This window comes from Tursiops truncatus, chromosome 12 (assembly GCF_011762595.2).
Source record: "Tursiops truncatus isolate mTurTru1 chromosome 12, mTurTru1.mat.Y, whole genome shotgun sequence".
NCBI classification, from domain to species: domain Eukaryota; kingdom Metazoa; phylum Chordata; class Mammalia; order Artiodactyla; family Delphinidae; genus Tursiops; species Tursiops truncatus.
In genome coordinates, this window is record NC_047045.1 from 22,561,842 (window position 1) to 22,585,434 (window position 23,593).

A 23,593-nucleotide genomic window follows, 5' to 3' on the forward strand; every position below is an offset into this window, starting at 1 on the left:
TGCACGGATGCACCGTCGCTCACACACTCAGTCCTCTATTGGTGGACATGTGAGTTGCTGCCAGTCTTTTGCTGTTTCAATCAGTGCACGGCCTTCATTTACCCATCATCACCATCTCTAAAACCCACAGAAACAATGAACTGCTCTCCTAGTTCCTCCTTGTTCCAACACCAGTGTGTGTGCTCTCCCGGGTAACACACACACACACTTCTTCCTTTCAATGCACATTTCCCACACTGTGGCCTGCATCAGCATCTCCTAGAGGGCTGGTTCAAACCTAGGTTCCTGAACCTCTCTTTGCCCCATAGCTTCTGATTTAGTAGGTCTGTGCTGAGGTCTAAGAATCTGCATCTCTAATGAGTTCCCAGTTGCTGCTTCTACCGGTGGTCAGCAGACAGTACTTTGAGAGCCACGGCCCTGATGCCTTCATCCTCAACACACAGTTTCCTTCCTTATAACTGGCTCCGTCCACCTTTAAAGTCCTTTGCTATCTGCTTTCCTGAAGAAATTCCTTATCCTTTGGGGTGGGGGGGATATATGTCTGGGAGACAGAAAAACAGAGCTCTGCCCTCCACTGACCTGCCTACTCTGTGCCTCTGGGCATCTTATTTCCCGGAGACTCGGTTTTCTCGCCTGATTAAAGGTGAAGCTCTGTGACCTGACCAGGGGTGTGAGGGGCCAATGAGATCGTGCGTGTGCTTTTCAAACTCTAAGGTGGAAACGCAAATGGGAGGAGCCATTGTCGTTTCTGAGCCAATAAGGAAGATTCCTCCTAAAGGAAGGAAATCATTGTGCTGGCAGCAAAGGCAGCGGCCCAGGGGAAGAACTGGGACCAGTGAATCAGGCAGAGCTACACTGCTGGTGGATGGAATGGAGGAAGCTGGGGTCCGCATGGCCGCCCACCTCCTCTCTCTCTCCCACTGGAGCCGGGAGCCATCTCCCTTCTCCTCCTTTCCAGCTCCCCCTTCCTCTTGTCCCACCCTCTGCTTCCCGCCCCTTGGCCAGGGGTTGGGGTGCTGCTGAAATCACTGCAACCGAGGTGTGGGGAAGAGACCCCCTTAGGATGGTGTGTGGGTACCTCTGGCCAGTGAGGGCATCTTTGTGTGCTCCTGGTCTCTGTCTTTGAGGCTTACCATGAAAATTAAAAATAAAAGTGTTCTAGAGAGTCTAGGTACTCAAATCAACAAAGCATTCCTCACCCTCCAGATTTGCTTCAAATCTAACCAGAATAAAATGTGAAAGAAAAAAAAAAAACAACTATGAAGCTGCAATGCATTAATTTAGCTTTTTTTTTTTTTTTTTTTTGGTGGTACGCAGGCCTCTCACTGTTGTGGCCTCTCCCGTTGCGGAGCACAGGCTCCGGACGCGCAGGCTCTGCGGCCATGGCTCACGGGCCTAGCCGCTCCACGGCATGTGGGATCCTCCCGGACCGGGGCACAAACCCGTGTCCCCTGCATCGGCAGGCGGACTCTCAACCACTGTGCCACCAGGGAAGCCCTAATTTAGCTTTTTGATGAGCATTTTCGCAGGACCCACAGGAAGAGGAATTGGAGGATTAATTACTCAGTAGGCCTGATTTGAAAAGGTCTAACCTAAACTATCTCCCCCACTGAAATTGATGGCATTCTTAACCTGGATCCACCATGAAGCTGTCAGTACGGAGAGGAACACATTGCCAGGTGGACTGTATCACTTGGGCGTCCTTGCCCCCGGGCTTAGGGATTCGGCCAAATGGGCACTGGCAGGAGATGAAACACAGAGTGTTTATTCCTCCTTCTCTCTCTGCTTTGATGCCAGGGACTAGCAATGTCTGTGTTGCTCTGTGATTACAGGTAATCACAGTATCGTCGATAAGCTCCAATAACACAATTTACCCTTCAGGCCTGTGGGTCATCATGGCTTCCTTCTGTTCCTAGTGCTTGGGGGGCAGCCACCTGCCTGGGTGCTTCCCTGAACCCTCTGCACAGCTCTGCGAGCAGTCCCTTTGTTCAATGATTGCCTAAGCCCTTTTGAGTGCGGCGCTGTTTTCGGTCAGGACCAGACTGATGCCCAGGGACACGTCAGGGCTGATGCATAGGGATTATGTCATCCGCGGCAAAGCGGAGCAGGGACAGGTGTGCGGGGGCAGGTCCCAGGGGGTGGGAAGGGCTAAGATTACAGGGAGGGCGGCCTGTTGGGCAACGGGCAGGTGGTCAGGAGGGGCAGGATGAGATCACAGGCCACCAAGGGCAGAGTCCTCTTCATCGTCAGCACTTTGCACAGTGCTGGGCCCCTGTGGACTCCCAGCACATGTTCGTGAATGAAGGAAGGGATCAGCGCCTTGGACAGGCACCGGGAAAGAGGGCCAGCAGGGACCAAAAGAGGGGGCAGGAATGAAAATCAGGTTTGGCCCTGGTCTTACTGTGGCTTTGGGCCCGGCTGAAACAGAACTGGGCACTGACTAAAGGGAGGTTTGTCAAATTCTGAGATGTCACTGCCTTTGCCGTCATGAAGCTTAGATTCTAGCTTAGAAAAAACTGATAAATAAGATACTTAAAGTCTTTTTTTTTTGGCCTCACCACACGGCTTGCAGGATCTTAGTTCCCGGACCAGGGATTGAACCCCGGGCCACAGCCGTGAAAGTCCCAAGTCCTAACCACTTGACCTCCAGGGAACTCCCTTAAAGTCTTTTTTTTTATTGTTGTTGTATATAATATTGTTATTGTTTTATTGTATATTTTAAAATAACTTTTTTTCTGTTTACATGCCCATGTTAAAACTTTTTGAAAAATAGATTTAAACATAAAGGAGAGGCTGAAAACCACTAAGAAATAACCTGTGCCATCCTGAGTATATCCTTACACTCCTGAGAGAGAAATACTGTAACTTGCTTTTAACACAAGTTATAATATATCTTCAAATATTGCTTTTAACTCAAGTTACAATACATCTTCAAATATTTTTCCTGTCATCAGCATCTTTTTACCAGCCGAGGTATGATTATTAACCTTGAAATGAAGTGTGACACACATCAGATAATAGGAATAACTAACACTGCCTGAGCGCTCTGCCAGTTATCACGCTACCTATATTACATGTATTAACTTGGGTTAGTGTTCAGAACAACCCTGTGAGGTATGCTTTGCCACTGTCCCCATTTTATACACGAGGAAACTAAGACACAGAGGGTTTGAATAACTTGTAAAAGTGAAGGAGCCAGGAGGCAAATCCAGAGGCTCTGGTTCCAAGGGTGAGAGGCTAGGTTGGCCACAGTGTCTCGATGGAAGACCTGGCTCCCATTGCCTGGAATGTGGGTTACATGCGGAACATCCAACCTTACCTTTCCCCTCACAGAGAAGCCAGCATGGACCTTGCAGAAAACTGGTGGCCACTCACTGATGAAACGAGTGCATTTATTGAATGAGTCCCTGGAAAGTTATGAAGAAGGAATTGACATGTCCCAAGTTATGATGATACAGGATGACATTTGAGACAGCTTTTTAGAATGAACAGCGGGTGTACGTTTTTTGAACATCTATTGATATGTTTTTTCTATCCTCTTGGAGAAAAGGAAAAGTTCTGACCTATGGTTCTTCTTCTTGATGTTTCCTTGCTGTGCTGTCCTCATCAGTTTGTAAGTGGATGATGTTTTCTCAGAACATCTCCCAGAGGTTAGATAAAACAGGGATGGGGGAGTGTGAGAAACAAGGGATCTGCCGGAAGTCTCATTCAGCCAATAGCAGAGCACTTGATAAGTTATACTTCACTTTGCTGATTATTTCACCTCTGAAGGTAGAGAACTTAATTTTGACAAGAAAGCAAGAGCTAGCTAATGAACCATATGACCCAGCAATTCCACCCCTGGGCATATATCCAAAAAAACAAAAAACATTAATTCAAAAAGATACATGCACCCCATTGTTCATAGCAGCATTATTTACAGTTGCCAAGATATGGAAGCAACCTAAGTGTCTATCAACAGATGAATGGGTAAAGAAGATGTGGTCTATATATACAACAGAATATTACTCAGCCATAAAGAAAGAATGAAATAAGGCCATTTGCAGTGACATGGATGGACTTGGAGGGCATTATACTTAGTAAAATAAGTCAGACAGAGAAAGAAAAATACTGTATATCACTTATATGTGGAATCTAAAAAATAAAACAAACTACTAAATATAACAAAAAAGAAACAGACTCACAGATATAGAGAACAAATTAGTGGTTACCAGAGGGGAGAGGGAAGGGAGGAGGGGAAAGATAGGGGTAGGGGATTAAGATGTACAAACTACTACGTATAAAATAAATAAGCTACAAGGATATATTGTATAACACAGGGACTATAGCCAATATTTTATAATAACTATAAATTGGGTATAACCTTTAAAAATTGTGAACCACTATACTGTACACTTGTAACTTATGTAATATTGTACCTCAACTACACTTCAATTTTTTTAAAAATCCAAACAAAAAAAAAGAAGAAAGAAAGAACCTGCTCATGAAATGTTCTTGCTTTCTTGGCATATGAATAGCCAAGGAGAGAAACCCTGAATGTGGGTCCAAATCACCTGGATGTCATCCTCCTTCACACCCCCATCCAGGGCCATGGAGAGCAGTGGGGCATGTGCAGCCCTAGCTGCACTGCTTGGAGGTGTATCTGTTCATAGGGCTGCCCTCCCGGCTCGGCCAGCCTCGCCCACCCCAGGCGCTCAGCCAGTCCTGGATGAGCTTCCCCCTCATGGCCTCTCTCCATATCCTGGCCTCTCCTTTCCCACCCCCTCTGCCCATCATCTCTCCCATGGGAGGGAGAAGACTTCCTCGCCTCTGGTCTCACCCTACTCTAATCCACCATCACACCAACAGCATGGTATGGGAATCACAATCATGCCACTTCCCCTCTTAAAACCCTTCACCCTCAAAGTGAAATCAATACAACTTAGGCATACAAGGCCTACAATAAGCCTCCTGCCCACCTCCCCAGCTGCAGCTCCCTCTCTGCCCCCCTCTTCTTGCAGTTGCCAGTTATACCCCCCATGCCCCATGCCTTTGCTCCTGCTGTCCCATCCATCTGGAAGGTCCTTTCCACTAGTCTTCGTACACTTTCTTACCCAGACGATGCCTTGCACACCCAGATCAATATCACCTCCTCCGGGAAGAATTCCTGGGCTTCCCTCCTTCCCACTGAAGTCAATACCTTCATCAGAATGTGCTCCATCCTGCACAGCGGGGGCTTTCTGATCAGCCCACCACTTCCCTGTGCACTCTATGTCGGAGGGACTCTATCTCATACATCTCTGTGGCCCCAGCTCCTAATGGTTTGCAGAGCTCAGACTTTACTAAGATATATACAAAATATGGAAGGAGAAACACAAACCCACAGGTGCATTCCAAAGAGATGAATGGGTCCATAAGCAATATGGCAAGAAGACCAAGGTGTAAACGAGGCAAGGCTCAAAAAAGGTGCTAAAGACAAGCAGAATTCTTTAAAGTTGGATTCTGAACCAGGACAGTCAGTAGAAGGAAGTACTGCTTGGAAAAGATGGAGCAATGTGAACAATTACAATAAGACAGTAATTCTGCTAACAGAATCCAATTTTACTTTGCTACTCTCCATCAAAGAGAATGGTCTTCAAATTGGGAAGGGAAGAGTGAAAAGAATTAGCGGCTGACCAGCGTGGTGAAAATGATAACCTGAGATAATCTCACTTAGTGTTTCTCAGCCTTGATCACACATTGGGTTCACTTGAGAGACTTAAAAACTCCCAGGCCACACCGCAGACCAAGGGTGGGACCCAGTGATCAACAGCTTGCAGACCTCCTCAGCCAACATAGAGAACAACTGCTCTAGCTTTTTAAACGGAACTCAAGCCTACAGACCCAGATGAATTACAGCTCAAGAAACTTAAGGATCCTGCAGCAGAGAAAACCTGGAAACTAGGTGAGAAGCCAGAAAACTGGAGACGGAAAGCCGCTTTCTTGAGATTCACAAAGAAGAAAAAAAGAGTATCGTGGCAACTGCTGAGGTTAAGCTCCAGGTTGATTCCTGGCCATGTTCTAGAACTTTGATTACACAGACGACTTAGGAACGTTATTGGGTCCCATCATGTCAATAGCATATGAGTTCAGTGTGAGTTCAGACAGGGCAAGACACCCTGAAGTGGTCTCCTTCCCCTGGGCAGGACCCCCATGTTGGCAAATCAGGGAGTATCACTGGGTGATGTGTGGAGTACAACTGTCCTCAAAGCAAAGGCACCTGTACGGGGCTCCTGGTGGATGAGGGTCTACACTGGCCTTTCTGGTCTGTGTCCGCCATAGGACTGCATAAATGAGGCCCAGCATCTTTATGGGCTTTCGAGCTTTACAGTCAAAGTTCTCTGACATGCATTGGTCCACACGATCCTTACAGTAACCCTGAGGTGACAGACATAATTGACTCCGCTCTATGGAAGGGGCAGACTTGAAGATATCCAGCAACTTGTCCAAAGTCACGGTGTGAGAACGTGGCAGTGGCAGGTCCCAAAGCCAGGCACTCTTTCAGTTTGAGCCTGACTTGGTCCCTCTGGCTTGGGAGCTTTGGTGACGGATTCTTGGGGTTGCCCGTAACTGTTCGTGCCCAAGCCAAGACTTCGAAGGAAATCCTCACGGACACACATCCAGGGCTCCATCTTACCTTATGGGAACAAAATTCGGGGCTGTGATGGTAAGCAGGGTTAGGGGTTAGGGAGTGGGCCGCTGGGGGGGTTGTTTTATATCGGTGGCCAGGGAACACATCCCTGAGAGGGTGACAACCTAGCAGAGGCCTGAGGGAGGTGAGAGAACGACCTGCCGATTCTGGAAAAGAGTGGTCCAGGCAGAGGCACAGCAGGGACAAAGGCCATGAGATGGGACTTGCTCGTTGTGGCCAAGCTGGTTGGACAGCAGAAGGGAGAGGAGACCCATGCCAGACCAGCTGCGCTCCCTCTGCCACTGAGCTAGGGTTGAACATGGGCTAGTGTCTTGGTTTTCCACCCAAGTGACGCTGCTGTGACGTTTGCACACCCTGCTCTTCTGCACAGGTCTTTGAGGCAGTGACCTGTCGTGGCACGGAGGGCACTGGGCAGTTAGGGGGCTGGCACACTGCCGGGAGCCCCGGCTTTTCTGACTGATGAGGGAACACGGCACGTTCCTCCTCTCTCCAAGTCTGTTTCCTCTGCCATGAAATAAGGGATTGGGCCACAGGGCAGCTTTGAGACCTTTCAAGTCTGTTCCAGAAGCATCATCCCTCAGACGTACTTTACAGCTCTAGTCCTGTTGGCAGATGGTGATGTGGAAAGGGTCAGTCCACTGTCAGGGCCCCACAAAGACGGTTTTGTGTTCCCCTGGACCCGCCAGCACGGGGGGTGTGTGTGTGCATTTAATTTGTATTTATTGTATTTATTTATGTTATCATAATGTTATTTACATTGCACTTCTTGAATTGCTATAGAGGCTGTGCATTCGTCCACATCATGAGTCAGTATTGTGTATTTTCCCTCAAGTATAAATAGTTTATTTCCTTTGATTCCTCACTAAGTGGATTTTGGGGTAACCAACAATCTCTTTTTCAAACCACTGCCTCTAAGAAGGTGTGATAGGTAATTTTCGGTGTCAACTTGGTTAAGCTATGGTACCAGTTTTTAGTTAAATGCCAGCCTAGATGTTGCTGTGAAGCTATTCTTAAGATGTAATTAACATTTAAATCAGTAGCCTTTAAATAAAGCAGACTACCCTTCGTAATGTGGGTAGGTCTCACCTAATCAACTCAGTCTTTTCTCCTAAGGTCCTCTGAGGAAGAGGGAATTCTCCCTGCAGACTACCTTAATTTTTTTTTTTTTTTTTTTTTGCGGTACACGGGCCTCTCACTGCTGTGGCCTCTCCCGTTGCGGAGCACAGGCTCCGGACGCGCAGGCTCAGCGGCCATGGCTCACAGTCCCAGCCGCTCCGCGGCATGTGGGATTTTCCCGGACCGGGGCACGAACCCATGTCCCCTGCAGTGGCAGGCGGACTCTCAACCACTGCGCCACCAGGGAAGCCCAGACTACCTTCAGATTAGAGCTGTAACATCAATTCCCTCTGGAATTTCCAGCCTGCCTGCCCCATAAATTTCAGACTTGGTGGCCCACACAATCATGTGAACCAATTCTTTAAATAAATCCTCCTCCCCCTATCTCTCCATACACACACCACACACACACACACACACACACACACACACACACATATTACACTATATATATGTTACACAATACACATATGTGTGGGTAAGATAGAGAGAGAGAGAGAGAGAGAGAAATAGGTATTATATATATCCTATTGGTTCTACTTCTCTGGAGAACCCTGACTAATCCAGAGTGTGAATACTCCTTGACACCTGAAGTCTGCATACCCGTGGCAGACCTGAGTCACCTGGACCCAGAAGGCTGTGTCTGGTGTGGGTGGGACCAGCCCAGCTTGGATGTGGCTTCTGTGTTATCTTGGGTTCCTCTGATCAAGCCTTCTTCTCGCCACCATGACAGACCCAGGTTCCCACCAAGCTGATGGGTCCTCAACTCGCAGACCTGGCCTGCTGTGGCCCTCCCAGGGGGACAAGAGGGCACAGTAGGAGCATGTTTGTCCACCTGCTTTTCAGGTAAAATCTCGACCTAGATCATCCCTTTTTCCTTGTTCGTATGTCTGAACATAAATTCTCTATGCCTTCCCATTCGAAGACACTGCATTACTTTTTTTTTTTTTTTTTTTTTTAGTTTAAAGCTCTGAATTTTCCCCACCTATTCTCTTTATCAGAATTCTCAGGTTGTATTTTTCCCATACGTTATAGAACATTCTACTTTCTAACTTGTAGATCAATATCTGTCCCTAATACCAACACCACCTGCTTTATGAGCAACCTTTGTTTAGTGATCATATCCTATTCACAATGTACCTATATGGCTTTGAACATTTTAGACTTGCAATAAATGTCTTATGAGTGGAATTCCCATCACTAATTAAATACACCAGCTGTTAAACAAAACAAAACAAAGCGTATGTACATCAAGGAGCCTGTGATGCGTTTGGGAATGAGAAGTTGCTGGGTGACTTCTCAGCCTAGTGACCTCCCGCCCTCTCACCCAAGGAATGGGGAGGAGACCAGGCCTAGAACAGGGGGTCACAGATCCCAATGTCACAGAAATCACAAGTTACAATCACTTGTTGGAAGTTAGATTTCTTTAACGAGGCTGCTCGTGGTATTGGAAGGGTCACTGATTTGGCACCATTCAGACTTCAGTTTGAATCCTAGGGTGGCCACCAACTAGCTGTTAACCTTGGGTGGGTTCCTTGATCTTTCTGTTTCCCAGTTTCCCGTAAAATGGGGGAATAATACTAACCTTAGGGGGTCACTGTAAGAATTAAACAAGAAAATGTTAGCTAGAACCACGGGAAATGGCTGATATTCCACTGTTTTTGAAGTATCAAAACATTCTCATATGGTTCAACCTGACTTTCACATCCATGAATAGAACTTCCTGTTCTCATTTTATGGTGGTCATAGTAGGGCACAGGAAGTAGAGAAACAGGGGACGCGGAACTCTGAGGGTACGCGGGGTGGCATGAGTTCCATACCTTTCTGGGCCTTTCTCTCCTCATCTTTAAAAGGAGGGGCTTTCTAAAGTCTTTGATATTCTGACATTCTGTAAAAATTATTGGATTAAGGTCTGTCACCCCCACTAAACTGTCAGCACGACACGGGAAGGAGTGAGGTCCACGTTCCTCTCCGTTGCCTCCAGTGCCTGGGGCAGTGTGGTCAACACATATTTGTTGAATGAATGAATGACTGAAGGAATGAGTGAGTGAAGTACAGGAATAGCAAGGGTTAGGAGTCACTCATTTATTCATGCCCAACATTTCTTGAGCATCTACTATCTACCAGATATTGTACTTGAACCTGGGGAGACAAGAATAAATGTGCTGGTTGAGCCCTTGTTCTGAACTGAATTGTGCCCCTCCCCAATTCATATAGTCCCCTAACTCTTTGTGTGACTGTATTTGGAGATAGGGCCTTTAGGGAGGTACTTAAGGTTAAATGAGATCATGAGGGTGGGCCCCAGACCCAGTAGGACTGGTGTCCTCATAAGGAGAGGAAAAGACACCTGGATCCTCCCCCACTACCCCACTCCGCATTGACGAGCACAAAGGAAAGGCCATGTGAGAAGGTGGCATCTACAAGGCAGGAAGAGAATCCCTACCAGAAATCGAATTTGCCAGCACCTTGGTCATGGCCTTCTAGCCTCCAGGACTATGAGAAAATAAATGTCTCTTGTTTAAGCCACCCAGGCTGTGGTGTTTGGTTATGGCTGCCTGAGCAGACAGCCCGCAAGGGGCTCACAGTCTAGAAGCTGAGACAGATGAAGAAAAGTGATAATGCTGAATGATTATTCCTCTGAGATAGGACCGATCAGGGGCCGTGGAATTTCCGAAGAAAGTTACCTGAGACTTGAGAAGCAGGGGTAGGGGAGGGCCAAGGAAGGCTCCTCAGAGAAGGTGACATCTGTGCTAAATATTAGAGGAGGAAAAGACTTGAGCCAGAGGAAGTGGGAAGAGACGGGTGTCATAAGCATGGGAGCAGCCCAGCAGAGGCTCAGGAAGCCATCAGTATGAGGGGCAGCTCATACCAGATGAGAGAGAAGCACAAAGTGGAGACTCAAAGTTCCAGCAAACTCTCTGGAGAATGAAGGGATGAGATGCAGAGAGAACACTAGTAACTTAAGAGGAAATCACATTCCACGGTGTTTAGGGCAATCAGAGAGATGCTGTCCATAAGCCAGAGGCTTGCGCTTTGGCAGGACAGGATGTGACAGCAGTGCCTCGTGCGTGATCACTGCCTCCCTCCCGGCCTCTGCCCTTCATCACCTGAACCCGCTCGTCTCCCCTTGCCTGGAAGCTCTTGCCTGTCTCTCCCTCTCACCTTCTCTAGTCTCAGTCTCCCAGTTCACAGCCAGGTGTCTTGTTAAGAGTGAACCACATTCGCTCCGTTTTCTCTTCTTAACACACCACCACCCGTCTCTTCTTGCTGAGGTTGTTAATGGCTCTTCATACCGTATCTCTTGGCCCACTCACATCTTGGCCCTCTGCCTAACTGATTTTTACTCTGGTGGGATCTGACCCTGTTGATCGCTCCCTCCTTCTGGAAACCCTTGACACAGCACTGGAACACTTCTCTGGTCTGTCAGCCTCTTGCAGGCAGAGACTGTATCTGATTCAGTCATTGGCGAGGCACCCGTTGCCCAGGGCAGCGCCTGCCCCGTAACAAGCAACTGATAACTGTCCCAAAGGTGCTCCCTTCGCCTCTTGATGCCTCTCGATTCCAGCGCTACATCTACTTCTCTGGTCCCTCGTTTTCAGCTTCCTTCACCGAGTCCTCTTCCTCCAACCTCTCCTTAAATGTTGTCTGTCCCCAAGGCTCTGTCCTTTGTCCTGCTCTTATTTTACGCTACACACTGTCTTTGGGTCACCTCATCCACCACCACCTAGGAGGACTTTTTTTTTTTTTTTTTTTGCGGTACGCAGGCCTCTCACTGTTGGGGCCTCTCCCGTTGCGGAGCACAGGCTCCGGACGCGCAGGCTCAGTGGCCATGGCTCACGGGCCCAGCCGCTCCGCGGCATGTGGGATCCTCCCGGACCGGGGCACGAACCCGTATCCCCTGCATTGGAAGGTGGACTCTCAACCACTGCACCACCAGGGAAGCCCTAGGAGGACTCTCTTTACAACTACGTCTCCAGGCCCGAATTCCCTCCCGAGCTGCGGACCTGTAGGCCTTCCTGTCAACTGGACAACCATCTCCTGGTATCTTGCAGGCACATCCAGGTCCACATGCTCATACTAAAATCATCATCTTTTCCCCCAAACGTGCTTCTCTTCCTGCTCTCCCTTCCCTGGTACCACCCTCTACCCAGTTATACCATCCCAATACCTGCTAGACTTTCACCCAGTCTAATTCTGACAATTCTACCTCCTTAAAGCTCTCATCCATCTTCCCCATCCCTGTTCATTTCATCCTACTCATATCCTGGTTCCGGCTCTCACCATCTCTCATCTGGTCTAAAGCAGACACACTGGATGACTTTCTCTGTCCCCCCTGTAGCACTTTTCCCAACCTCCTGCCATCCTGCCACCAGTGTCATCTCTCCAAAATGGAAATCAGCTGAAACTATTAGATCCTCTCTACCTTCAGAGTAAATTTGAATTCTTTAGCAAGACAAAGCAGTATGATAACGGTACTTTGTTTCTGATGTTATCAGTTTACCCTCCTAGAGCTTGAGCCAGCATTTGTCCAGGGGCCTGTGGTATAGATAGGCTAGATCTTTATTCTTTTTCTTTTTCTGGCCACACAGTGTGGCCTGCAGGATCTTAGGTCCCCAACCAGGGATCAAACCCATGCCCCCCTACATTGGGAGCACAGAGTCTTAACCACTGGACCGCCAGGGAAGTCCCTAGATCTTCATTCTTCCAGGGAGGAGGGAGAGACCATAAGTATTGATTTATTCTAGAAACACTGCCCTGGCATTCTGATCTTTACCGAGAGTCAAGTAAGGCACAAAACGTAAGGAGGCACTCCCTCTCAGGTCGTGCAAGGGCCTCCTTTAAGTTTGCATCGTAGCCACCTTACTTGCCTCACCCCCATTGTGTGCATGAGTTCACCTTGCTTCCTATGTTATTATTATGACCCATGAAACGAAGCCTGGATACAAATTACCAGCAGCTTATGAGTTTAGAGTCTGGCTGAAATTAAGTGAGCCTTTAAAGTGAGCCTTTAAAAGTCAAGGCTACATAAAAACAAAAACCTGGCTGGGTTCACCATTCTGGAAAGCAATTCTGCCAGTTATATTGGAGCTTTAAATGTTCTTCTGCCATTTGACCCAGTACACTTCCAGGAGTCTATCCTAATTAAATAATCGTGTATGTAAGCAACTACCCTATGTGCAAAGATATCCATACAGAATATTTATAATAACAAAGAGGAAGCAATTAAATGTCCACAAATAGAGGAAGATGCTTAAATGGTGGTAATTATACACTATTATGCATTATAGTGTGGGCATTCAAACGATAATTCTATAGACTTCAAATAAGTAAACAAAATCATTGTATTAAATACAATGAGGTTACAAAATTATATGCATAGAATAATCCCAGGCTAGTAAATACTCAATATATGCTTAGAGAAAAAAAAGACTGGAAGAAAATACACAAAAATGTTAACAAGCTTACTTCTAGGTTTGGGGATTATGGGTGATTTCTGTGTGTTGAAAAAATTTTTGTTCCTATGGTTTTTAAAGTAATGGTCATATATGGCTTTCATAATTTAAAAAAAGTGAAAGTTCTTTTAAGTAATTTTTAAAAGAAAATCTATTTCACTCTCTAGACTTCTCTTCCTCAATGGTATTTACTAATAGCTCCCCCTCTAGCTCTGGCTTGGGAGAGAGGCTGAGAAGTTTTTGGCGACAACCCATAGGATTTGTTGCTGTCGCTGTTTTTAATCCTCGAGAGCACATTTGGTTCAGAGCATCTCTGTGGCAGCACCGCTCCACTGATTCCACCGTTTGCCCAGCAGCTTCTGACTCTTGACTGTAACAGGACATATGGCTTGTGCACAGCGGTTTCTGTCTGTGTCCCGGGCTCACCATGACCACTGGATATTTCAGCTCCTAGCTTTGTGATGTTGCTAAAACAGCTTGAAACAAGCGCTGTGAGCCAGACCTGGCTGTTCCGGATCCCATGTGTGGAGGGCTCTCTCAAACACAGAGCTGGGCACTGAGGAACAAGACACCCAGCCCAACCACTAGCCCCAAACTCCAGAAAGCTGGACTTCCTTCCATACTAATTGCTTTTTTATGACCTCTATTCATGTTACGTTCAGAGATGAAGAAAGCTGAAGCTCAATTTGGACTCAGGCTGATAAAGAACCAAGAATCAGTGCCCTTCCTGCCTCCATCTCTTCCTCAGTGAAAGAGAGAGAGTTGGATTGGGGGATCTCCAAATGTACTATTTTATTCATGCATATCGGACAAGCAGGTATGCAGGTATTCCATTACCAGCTCTGTCACAGAGCTGCCCAGGTGAGACCAATGCTGAAGGATCGGTCTGGCTCTGTCCAAGCTCCCTCCGCAGGCTGGTATGGCCAGGGTGACGTGTACCGTGCTGGTAACCAGCAGCGGCTGGTCCTCAGGCAGGTCCATCCCTGCCTCCTCCCGATTTACTACTGGCGGGGACAACCTAACGATCCTCCTAGCCACACAGCTTGAAGACAGCTGCTTTCTTTTCTTTTAAAAGATGTTAAAAGGGACTTACACATCTAGCAGAAATAATTAGAACTCACAGAATCATTCTCACTAATTAGAGGTCCCATGGGTTATTTGAGAATTCCCAGATTTGCTCCAACCTAGGATGCACACATCAAATAACTGCCCTTATTTTTTTTTAATGTGCATATATTCTTTTATCCAGTATCTACTTTTACCCAGGACAATTCCTAAGAGATTGAAGAATATGCAATGATAGCACTGTATCAAATCTAGCATCATTTAAAAAGAAAACATAATTCTAACTTCCTAAATGGGGGAGTAGGTGGAAGCAGGAAAACAAAGGGAAAAGGAGTAAAAAGGCAAAAGGCATCCACGGGAAACACCATATATTGTAAACGATTCCACAACAAAACCAGAAGCTTGCTTTACATACCCTCTTCCCCTAAATTCTCAATCAGGGGAAGTCCACTCACCTGCCTTTCTTCGACATCTCCTGTACGTCTCTTTTTCGCCAGTGCACTCTGCTTTCAGTAGCCAAAGCCCATGGCCACCACAAAAGGAAAAGGCCAACTTTCATGTTCTGGACAGCCAGCATGCGTTTCCAAATCCAAACAGTTCTCTCAAGAAACAGCAAAAAAGGAAAAGGATGTTCTTTTTCTCTCTTAACACATTATTGTTCTGTTCATTATTAGAAAGATGTTTACTCATGCAAAAAAAAAAAAAATCAACCCACAGTCTGTAATCTGGAGGGCAGGAGAAAAAGCAATTTCCACTAAACCTATAAATCCTCCTACGTCAGATGTCAGGGATTTTCTGAACTGAGGTTGAAGTCCTGTGTCCCTGTCGGACAATTATTTTGGCTGGTCTAAATGAGTTCATCGTCAGACGTGGTGAATACGTTCGTAAAAGGTCTGTATTTTCTGTTCCAACAGAATAGAAGGAAGTAAAAACAAACCAAAGCAATTTCTGAAACAAGGCATACCTGAGGTGCTGCACTGCTTCTTATGCCCCGAAAATGAGCTCCTCCCTGGATCTATTTAAAGCTTTTCGCCATTATTATTTGCTTTAGCTGAGGGCTGGATTTGGATGGTTCCCCACCCTCACTCCTTCCTGTGGTTGAATCTGTGGAAACTCAGGGCTCTGTACCTGTGCCGTTATCTATCTGGCTGCGGTTGGGAGGGCTAGGGGGAAGGAGGCTTTTTTTTTTGGTCTTTGTTTTTTGCACAGTAAGAGTGAAATTCTCTTATCAGTAGTACTATTCATACTGTGAACCTCATCAGACTTTTCACACTTGGAAAATATCAGTAATAAATTAACAATAGCAATTAAGTCTGAGTTATCTATTGTTAAAAACAAGACAGAGGCCCAAAATGGAGTTGCTTATGCTAAGCTCCACACACCAAAAGGAGACAACTTCATTCGTTTTAGCTCTCCCAGAAATGGAATCTTTTTTTTTTTAACATCTTTATTGGAGTATAATTGCTTTACAATGGTGTTAGTTTCCGCTTTACAACAAAAGGAATCCGTTATATATATACATATGTTCCCATATCTCTTCCCTCTTGCGTCTCCCTCCCTCCCACCCTCCCTATCCCTCCCCTCCAGGCGGTCACAAAGCACCAAGCTGATCTCCCTGTGCTATGCGGCTGCTTCCCACTAGCTACCTACCTTATGCTTGGTAGTGTATATATGTCCATGCCTCTCTCTCGCTTTCTCACAGCTTACCCTTTCTCCTCCCCGTGTCCTCAAGTCCATTCTCTAGTAGGTCTGTGTCTTTATTCCTGTTTTACCCCTAGGTTCTTCATGACTTTTTTTTTTTTTTAATTCCATATATATGTGTTAGCATACAGTATTTGTCTCTCTCTTTCTGACTTACTTCACTCTGTATGACAGACTCTAGGTCTATCCACCTCATTACAAATAGCTCAATTTTGTTTCTTTTTATGGCTGAGTAATATTCCATTGTATATATGTGCCACATCTTCTTTATCCATTCATCCGATGATGGACACTTAGGTTGTTTCCATCTCCGGGCTATTGTAAATAGAGCTGCAATGAACATTTTGGTACATGACTCTTTTTGAATTATGGTTTTCTCAGGGTATATGCCCAGTAGTGGGATTGCTGGGTCATATGGTAGTTCTATTTTTAATTTTTTAAGGAACCTCCATACTGTTCTCCATAGTGGCTGTACCAATTCACATTCCCACCAGCAGTGCAAGAGTGTTCCCTTTTCTCCACACCCTCTCCAGCATTTATTGTTTCTAGATTTTTTGATGATGGCCATTCTGACTGGTGTGAGATGATATCTCATTGTAGTTTTGAGTTGCATTTCTCTACTGATTAATGATGTTGAGCATTCTTGCATGTGTTTGTTGGCAGTCTGTATATCTTCTTTGGAGAAATGTCTATTTAGGTCTTCTGCTCATTTTTGGATTGGGTCGTTTGTTTTTTTTGTTATTGAGCTGCATAAGCTGCTTGTAAATTTTGGAGATTAATCCTTTGTCCGTTGCTTCATGTGAAAATACTTTCTCCCATTCTGAGGGTTGTCTTTTGGTCTTGTTTATGGTTTCCTTTGCTGTGCAAAAGCTTTGAAGTTTCATTAGGCCCCATTTGTTTATTTTTGTTTTTATTTCCATTTCTCTAGGAAGTGGGTCAAAAAGGATCTTGCTGTGATTTATGTCATAGAGTGTCCTGCCTACGTTTTCCTCTAAGAGTTTGATAGTTTCTGGCCTTACATTTAGGTCTTTAATCCATTTTGAGCTTATTTTTGTGTATGGTGTTAGGGAGTGATCTAATCTCATACTTTTACGTGTACTTGTCCAGTTTTCCCAGCACCACTTATTGAAGAGGCTGTCCATTCTCCACTGTACATTTCTGCCTCCTTTATCAAAGATAAGATGACCATAGGTGCGTGGGTTTATCTCTGGGCTTTCTATCCTGTTGATTGATCTATCTTTCTGTTTTTGTGCCAGTACTGTACTGTCTTGATTACTGTAGCTTTGTAGTACAGTATGAAGTCAGGGAGCCTGATTCCTCCAGCTCCGTTTTTCGTTCTCAAGATTGCTTTGGCGATTCAGGGTCTTTTGTGTTTCCATACAAATTATGAGATTTTTTGTTCTAGTTCTGTGAAAAATGCCAGTGGTAGTTTGATAGGGATTGCATGGAATCTGTAGATTGCTTTGGGTAGTAGAGTCATTTTCACAATGTTGATTCTTCCAATCCAAAAACATGGTATATCTCTCCATCTACCTGTATCATTTTTAATTTCTTTCATCAGTGTCTTATAATTTTCTGCATACAGGTCTTTTGTCTCCTTAGGTAGGTTTATTCCTAGATATTTTATTCTTTTGGTTGCAATGGGAGTATTTTCTTGATTTCACTTTCAGATTTTTCATCATCAGTGTATAGGAATGCCAGAGATTTCTGTGCATTAATTTTGTATCCTGCTACTTTACCAAATTCATTGATTACCTCTAGTAGTTTTCTGGTAGTATCTTTAGGATTCTCTATGTATGGTATCATGTCATCTGCAAACAGTGACAGCTTTACCTCTTCTTTACTGATTTGGATTCCTTTTATTTCCTTTTCTTCTCTGATTGCTGAGGCTAAAACTTCCCAAACTATGTTGAATAAGAGTGGTGAGAGTGGGCAACCTTGTCTTCTTCTTGATATTAGTGGAAATGCTTTCAGTTTTTCACCATTGAGGACGATGCTGGCTGTGGGTTTGTCTTATATGGCCTTTATTATGTTGAGGAAAGTTCCCTCTATGCCTACTTTCTGCAGGGTTTTTATCATAAACGGGTGTTGAATTTTGTTGAAAGCTTTCTCTGCATCTATTGACATGATCACATGGTTTTTCTCCTTCAATTTGTTAATATGGTGTATCATGTTGATTGATTTGCATATATTGAAGAATCCTTGCATTCCTGGAATAAACCCCACTTGATCATGATGTATGATCCTTTTAATGTGCTGTTGGATTCTGTTTGCTACTATTTTGTTGAGCATTTTTGCATCTATGTTCATCAGTGATATTGGCCTGTAGTTTTCTTTCTTTGTGACATCCTTGTCTGATTTTGGTATCAGGGTGATGGTGGCCTTGTAGAATGAGTTGGGGAGTGTTCCTCCCTCTGCTATATTTTGGAAGAGTTTGAGAAGGATAGGTGTTAGCTCTTCTCTAAATGTTTGATAGAATTCGCCTGTGAAACCATCTGGTCCTGGGCTTTTGTTTGTTGGAAGATTTTTAATCACAGTTTCAATTTCAGTGCTTGTGATCGGGCTGTTCATATTTTCTATTTCTTCCTGATTCAGCCTTTGCAGGTTGTGCATTTCTAAGAATTTGTCCATTTCTTCCAGGTTGTCCATTTTATTGGCATAGAGTTGCTTGTAGTAATCTCTCATGATCTTTTTTATTTCTGCAGTGTTAGTTGTTACTTCTCCTTTTTCATTTCTAATTCTATTGATTTGAGTCTTCTCCTTTTTTTTTCTTGATGAGTCTGGCTAATGGTTTATCAATTTTGTTTATCTTCTCAAAGAACCAGCTTTTAGTTTTATTGATCTTTGCTATCATTTCCTTCATTTCTTTTTCATTTATTTCTGATCTGATTTTTATGATTTCTTTCCTTCTGCTAACTTTGGGGTTTTTTTGTTCTTCTTTCTGTAATTGCTTTAGGTGCAAGGTTAGGTTATTTATTCGAGATGTTTCTTGTTTCATAAGGTAGGATTGTATTGCTATAAACTTCCCTCTTAGAACTGCTTTTGCTGCATCCTATAGATTTTGGGTCGTCGTGTCTCCATTGTCATTTGTTTCTAGGTATTTTTAATTTCCTCTTTGATTTCTTCAGTGATCACTTCGTTATTATGTAGTGTATTGTTTAGCCTCCATGCATTTGTATTTTTTAAAGATCTTTTCCTGTAATTGATATCTAGTCTCATAGTGTTGTGGTCGGAAAAGATACTTGATACAATTTCAATTTTCTTAAATTTACCAAGGCTTGATTTGTGTGACCCAAGATATGATCTATCCTGGAAAATGTTCCATGAGCACTAGAGAAAAATGTGTATTCTGTTGTTTTTGGATGGAATGTTCTATAAATATCAATTAAGTCCATCTTGTTTAATATATCATTTAAAGCTTGTGTTTCCTTATTTATTTTCATTTTGGATGATCTGTCCATGGGTGAAAGTGTGGTGTTAAAGTCCCCTACTAGGAATGTGTTACTGTCGATTTCCCCTTTTATGGCTGTTAGTATTTGCCTTATGTATTGAGGTGCTCCTATGTTGGATGCATAAATATTTACAATTGTTATATCTTCTTCTTGGATCAATCCCTTGATCATTATGTAGTGTCCTTCTTTGTCTCTTCTAATAGTCTTTATTTTAAAGTCTATTTTGTCTGATATGAGAATTGCTACTCCAGCTTTCTTTTGTTTTCCATTTGCATTAAATATCTTTTTCCATCCCCTTACTTTCAGTCTGTATGTGTCTCTAGGTCTGAAGTGGGTCTCTTGTAGACAGCAAATATATGGGTCTTGTTTTTTATCCATTCAGCCAATCTGTGTCTTTTGGTGGGAGCATTTAGTCCATTTACATTTAAGGTAATTATTGATATGTACGTTCCTATTCCCATTTTCTTAATTGTTTTGGGTTCGTTATTGTAGGTCTTTTCCTTCTCTTGTGTTTCTTGCCTAGAGAAATTCCTTTAGTAGTTGTTGTAGAGCTGATTTGGTGGTGCTGAACTCTCTCAGCTTTTGCTTGTCTGTAAAGGTTTTAATTTCTCCATTAAATCTGAATGAGATCCTTGCTGGGTAGAGTAATCTTGGTTGCAGGTTTTTCTCCTTCATCACTTTAAATATGTCCTGCCAGTCCCTTCTGCTTGCAGAGTTTCTGCTGAAAGATCAGCTATTAACCTTATGGGGATTCCCTTGTGTGTTGTTTTTTGTTTTTCCCTTGCTGCTTTTAATATGCTTTCTTTGTATTTAATTTTTGACAGTTTGATTAATATGTGTCTTGGCATATTTCTCCTTGGATTTATCCTGTATAGGACTCTCTGTGCTTCCTGGACTTGATTAACTATTTCCTTTCCCATATTGGGGAAGTTTTCAACTATAATCTCTTCAAATATTTTCTCAGTCCCTTTCTTTTACTCTTCTTCTTCTGGAACCCCTATAATTCAAATGTTGGTGCGTTTAATATTGTCCCAGAGGTCTCTGAGACTGTCCTCAGTTCTTTTCATTCTTTTTTCTTTATTCTGCTCTGCAGTAGTTATTTCCACTATTTTATCTTCCAGGTCACTTATCCGTTCTTCTGCCTCAGTTATTCTGCTATTGATCCCATCTAGAGTATTTTTAATTTCATTGATTGTGTTGTTCATCGTTGTTTGTTTCATCTTTAGTTCTTCTAGGTCCTTGTTAAATGTTTCTTGCATTTTGTCCATTCTATTTCCAAGATTTTGGATCATCTTTACTATCATTATTCTGAATTCTTTTTCAGGTAGACTGCCTATTTCCTCTTCATTTGTTAGGTCTGGTGGGTTTTTATCTTGCTCCTTCATCTGCTGTGTGTTTCTCTGTCTTCTCATTTTGCTTATCTTACTGTGTTTGGGGTCTCCTTTTTGCAGGCTGCAGGTTCGTAGTTCCCGTTGTTTTTGGTGTCTGTCCCCAGTGGCTGAGGTTGGTTCAGTGGGTTGTGTAGGCTTCCTGGTGGAGGGGACTAGTGCCTGTGTTCTGGTGGATGAGGTTGGATCTTGTCTTTCTGGTGGGCAGGTCCACGTCTGGTGGTGTGTTTTGGGGTGTCTGTGGACTTATTATGATTTTAGGCAGCCTCTCTGCTAATGGGTGGGGTTGTGTTCCTGTCTTGCTAGTTGTTTGGCATAGGATGTCCAGTACTGTAGCTTGCTGGTCGTTGAGTGAAGCTGGGTGCTGGTGTTAAGATGGAGATCTCTGGGAGATTTTCGCCATTTGATATTATGTGGAGCTGGGAGGTCTCTTGTGGACCAGTGTCCTGAAGTTGGCTCTCCCTCCTCAGAGGCACAGCACTGACTCCTGGCTGTAGCACCAAGAGACTTTCATCCACACGGCTCAGAATAAAAGGGAGAAAAAGTAAAAAGAATTAGTAGAAGTAGAAAGAAAGAAAGCAGGGAGGGAGGGAAGGAGGAAGGAATGAAGGAAGGAGGGAAGGAAGGAAAAAAAAGATAAAGTAAAATAAAATAAAGTAAGATAAAATATAATAAAGTTATTAAAATAAAAAAATAATTAAGAGAAAAAAAACGGACGGATAGAACCCTAGGACAAATAGTGGAAGCAAAGCTATACAGACAAAATCTCACACAGAAGCATACAGATACACACTCACAAAAAGAGGAAAAGGGGAAAAAATCATAACTCTTGCTCTCAAATTCCACCTCCTTAATTTGGGATGATTCGTTGTCTATTCAGGTATTCCACAGATGCAGGTACATCAAGTTGATCGTGGAGCTTTAATCCGTTGCTCCTGAGGCTGTTGGGAGAGATTTCCCTTTCTCTTCTTTGTTCTCACAGCTCCCAGGGGCTCAGCTTTGGATTTGGCCCCGCCTCTACGTGTAGGTCGCCTGAGGGCGTCTGTTCTTCGCTCAGACAAGACGGGGTTAAAGGAGCCGCTGATTGGGGGCTCTGGCTCACTCAGGCCGGGGGGAGGGAGGGGCACGGAGTGCGGGGCGAGCCTGCTGCGGCAGAGGCCGGCGTGACGTTGCACCAGCCTGAGGCCGCCGTGCGTTCTCCCGGGGGAGTTGTCCCTGGATCACGGGACCCTGGCAGTGGTGGGCTGCACAGGCTCCCGGGAGAGGTGTGGATAGTGACCTGTGCTTGCACACAGGCTTCTTGGTGGCGGCAGCAGCCTTAGCGTCTCATGCCCGTTTCTGGGGTCCGCGCTGATAGCCGCGGCTCGCGCCCGTCTCTGTAGCTCTTTTAAGCGGCGCCCTTAATCTCCTCTCCTCGCGCACCAGGAAACAAAGAGGTAAGAAAAAGTCTCTTGCCTCTTCGGCAGGTCCAGACTCTTCCCCGGACTCCCTCCCGGCTAGCCGTGGCGCACTAACCCCCTGCAGGCTGTGTTCACGCCGCCAACCCCAGTCCTCTCCCTGCGCTCCGCCCGAAGCCCGAGCCTCAGCTCCCAGCCCCGCCCGCCCCGGCGGGGGAGCAGACAAGCCTCTCGGGCTGGTGAGTGCCGGTCGGCACCGATCCTCTGTGCGGGAATCTCGCCGCTTTGCCCTCCGCACCCCTCTGGCTGCGCTCTCCTCCGCGGCTCCGAAGCTTTTCCCCTGCGCCACCCGCAGTCTCCGCCCGTGAAGGGGCTTCCTAGTGTGTGAAAACCTTTCCTCCTTCACGGCTCCCTACCGCTGGAGCAGGTCCCGTCCCTATCCTTTTGTCTCTGTTTATTCTTTTTTCTTTTTCCCTACCCAGGTACGTGGGGGGTTTCTTGCCTTTTGGGAGGTCTGAGGTCTTCTGCCAGCGTTCAGTAGGTGTTCTGTAGGAGTTGTTCCACATATAGATGTATTTCTGGTGTATCTGGGGGGAGGAAGGTGATCTCCGCGTTTACGCTTCCGCCATCTTCCCGGAAGTTGAAATGGAATCTTAAACCAGCCAATGAGGTGTCATTTGATAAGCGCTAGCTAGCTAATCTGCCAGGTTGGCCCCTGCTGTCCCCTAAAGGAAAGTAATCTTGCAATAACCAACCTGCTTTTTTACCTAGTGTTCCCACTCCCTTCTGCCTGTAACAGTCTTTTATTTTGTACCACTCCTCGGAGCTCCTTTCTAGCTCCTTGCTAGACTGAACGCTGCCTGATTCATGAATTGAATAAAGTCAATAAGAGCTTCAAAATTTACTTGTTTGAATTTTGTTTTTTAACACTGTAGATAGTTTTTCTTTTCCTTTGATGCTTGATCAAAGACTCTGCTATGGGGGTTCCCTGGTGGCACAGTGGTTGAGCGTCTGCCTGCAGATGCAGGGGACACGGGTTCGTGACCCGGTCCGGGAAGATGCCACATGCTGCCGCTAGGCCCGTGAGCCATGGCCGCTGAGCCTGCGCGTCCGGAGCCTGTGCTCCGCAACGGGAGAGGCCACAGCAGTGAGAGGCCCGCGTACCACAAAAAAAAAAAGAATAATCTTGTTGATCAAGAATAATCTTTCTTTGAAATTATGTATGATCACAGGGGAAGGAAGACTGTCAGGAAAAGCTGTCAAACTTTGAAATGGGCAAAAGAGATTACTGGGGGTCCTTTCAACAGAAGGCTAAGTCTTGTCCAGTGAACCCTCCAGGGATTTTCTGATC

General features: G+C 45.0%; 1 protein-coding gene across 2 annotated transcripts in view; it reads right to left on the reverse strand.

Annotated features, from left to right (window-relative positions):
- GABRR1 (gamma-aminobutyric acid type A receptor subunit rho1) overlaps nt 1–22,867 on the reverse strand; it is a 42,087-nt gene extending 19,220 nt beyond the window's left edge. The window contains exons 1-2 of one of the 2 annotated variants that reach the window (XM_073789424.1): nt 22,745–22,867; nt 14,760–15,206 (exon numbers count right to left, since the gene is read on the reverse strand). In XM_073789424.1, the coding sequence (XP_073645525.1) occupies nt 14,760–14,881 (122 nt within the window). In that variant the 5' untranslated portion in view covers nt 14,882–15,206; nt 22,745–22,867. Of the gene's footprint in view, nt 1–14,759; nt 15,207–22,720 lie in introns of both variants that reach the window. The other variant, XM_004323670.3, reaches the window with a different exon arrangement.
- Nucleotides 22,868–23,593: the final 726 nt, after the last annotated feature.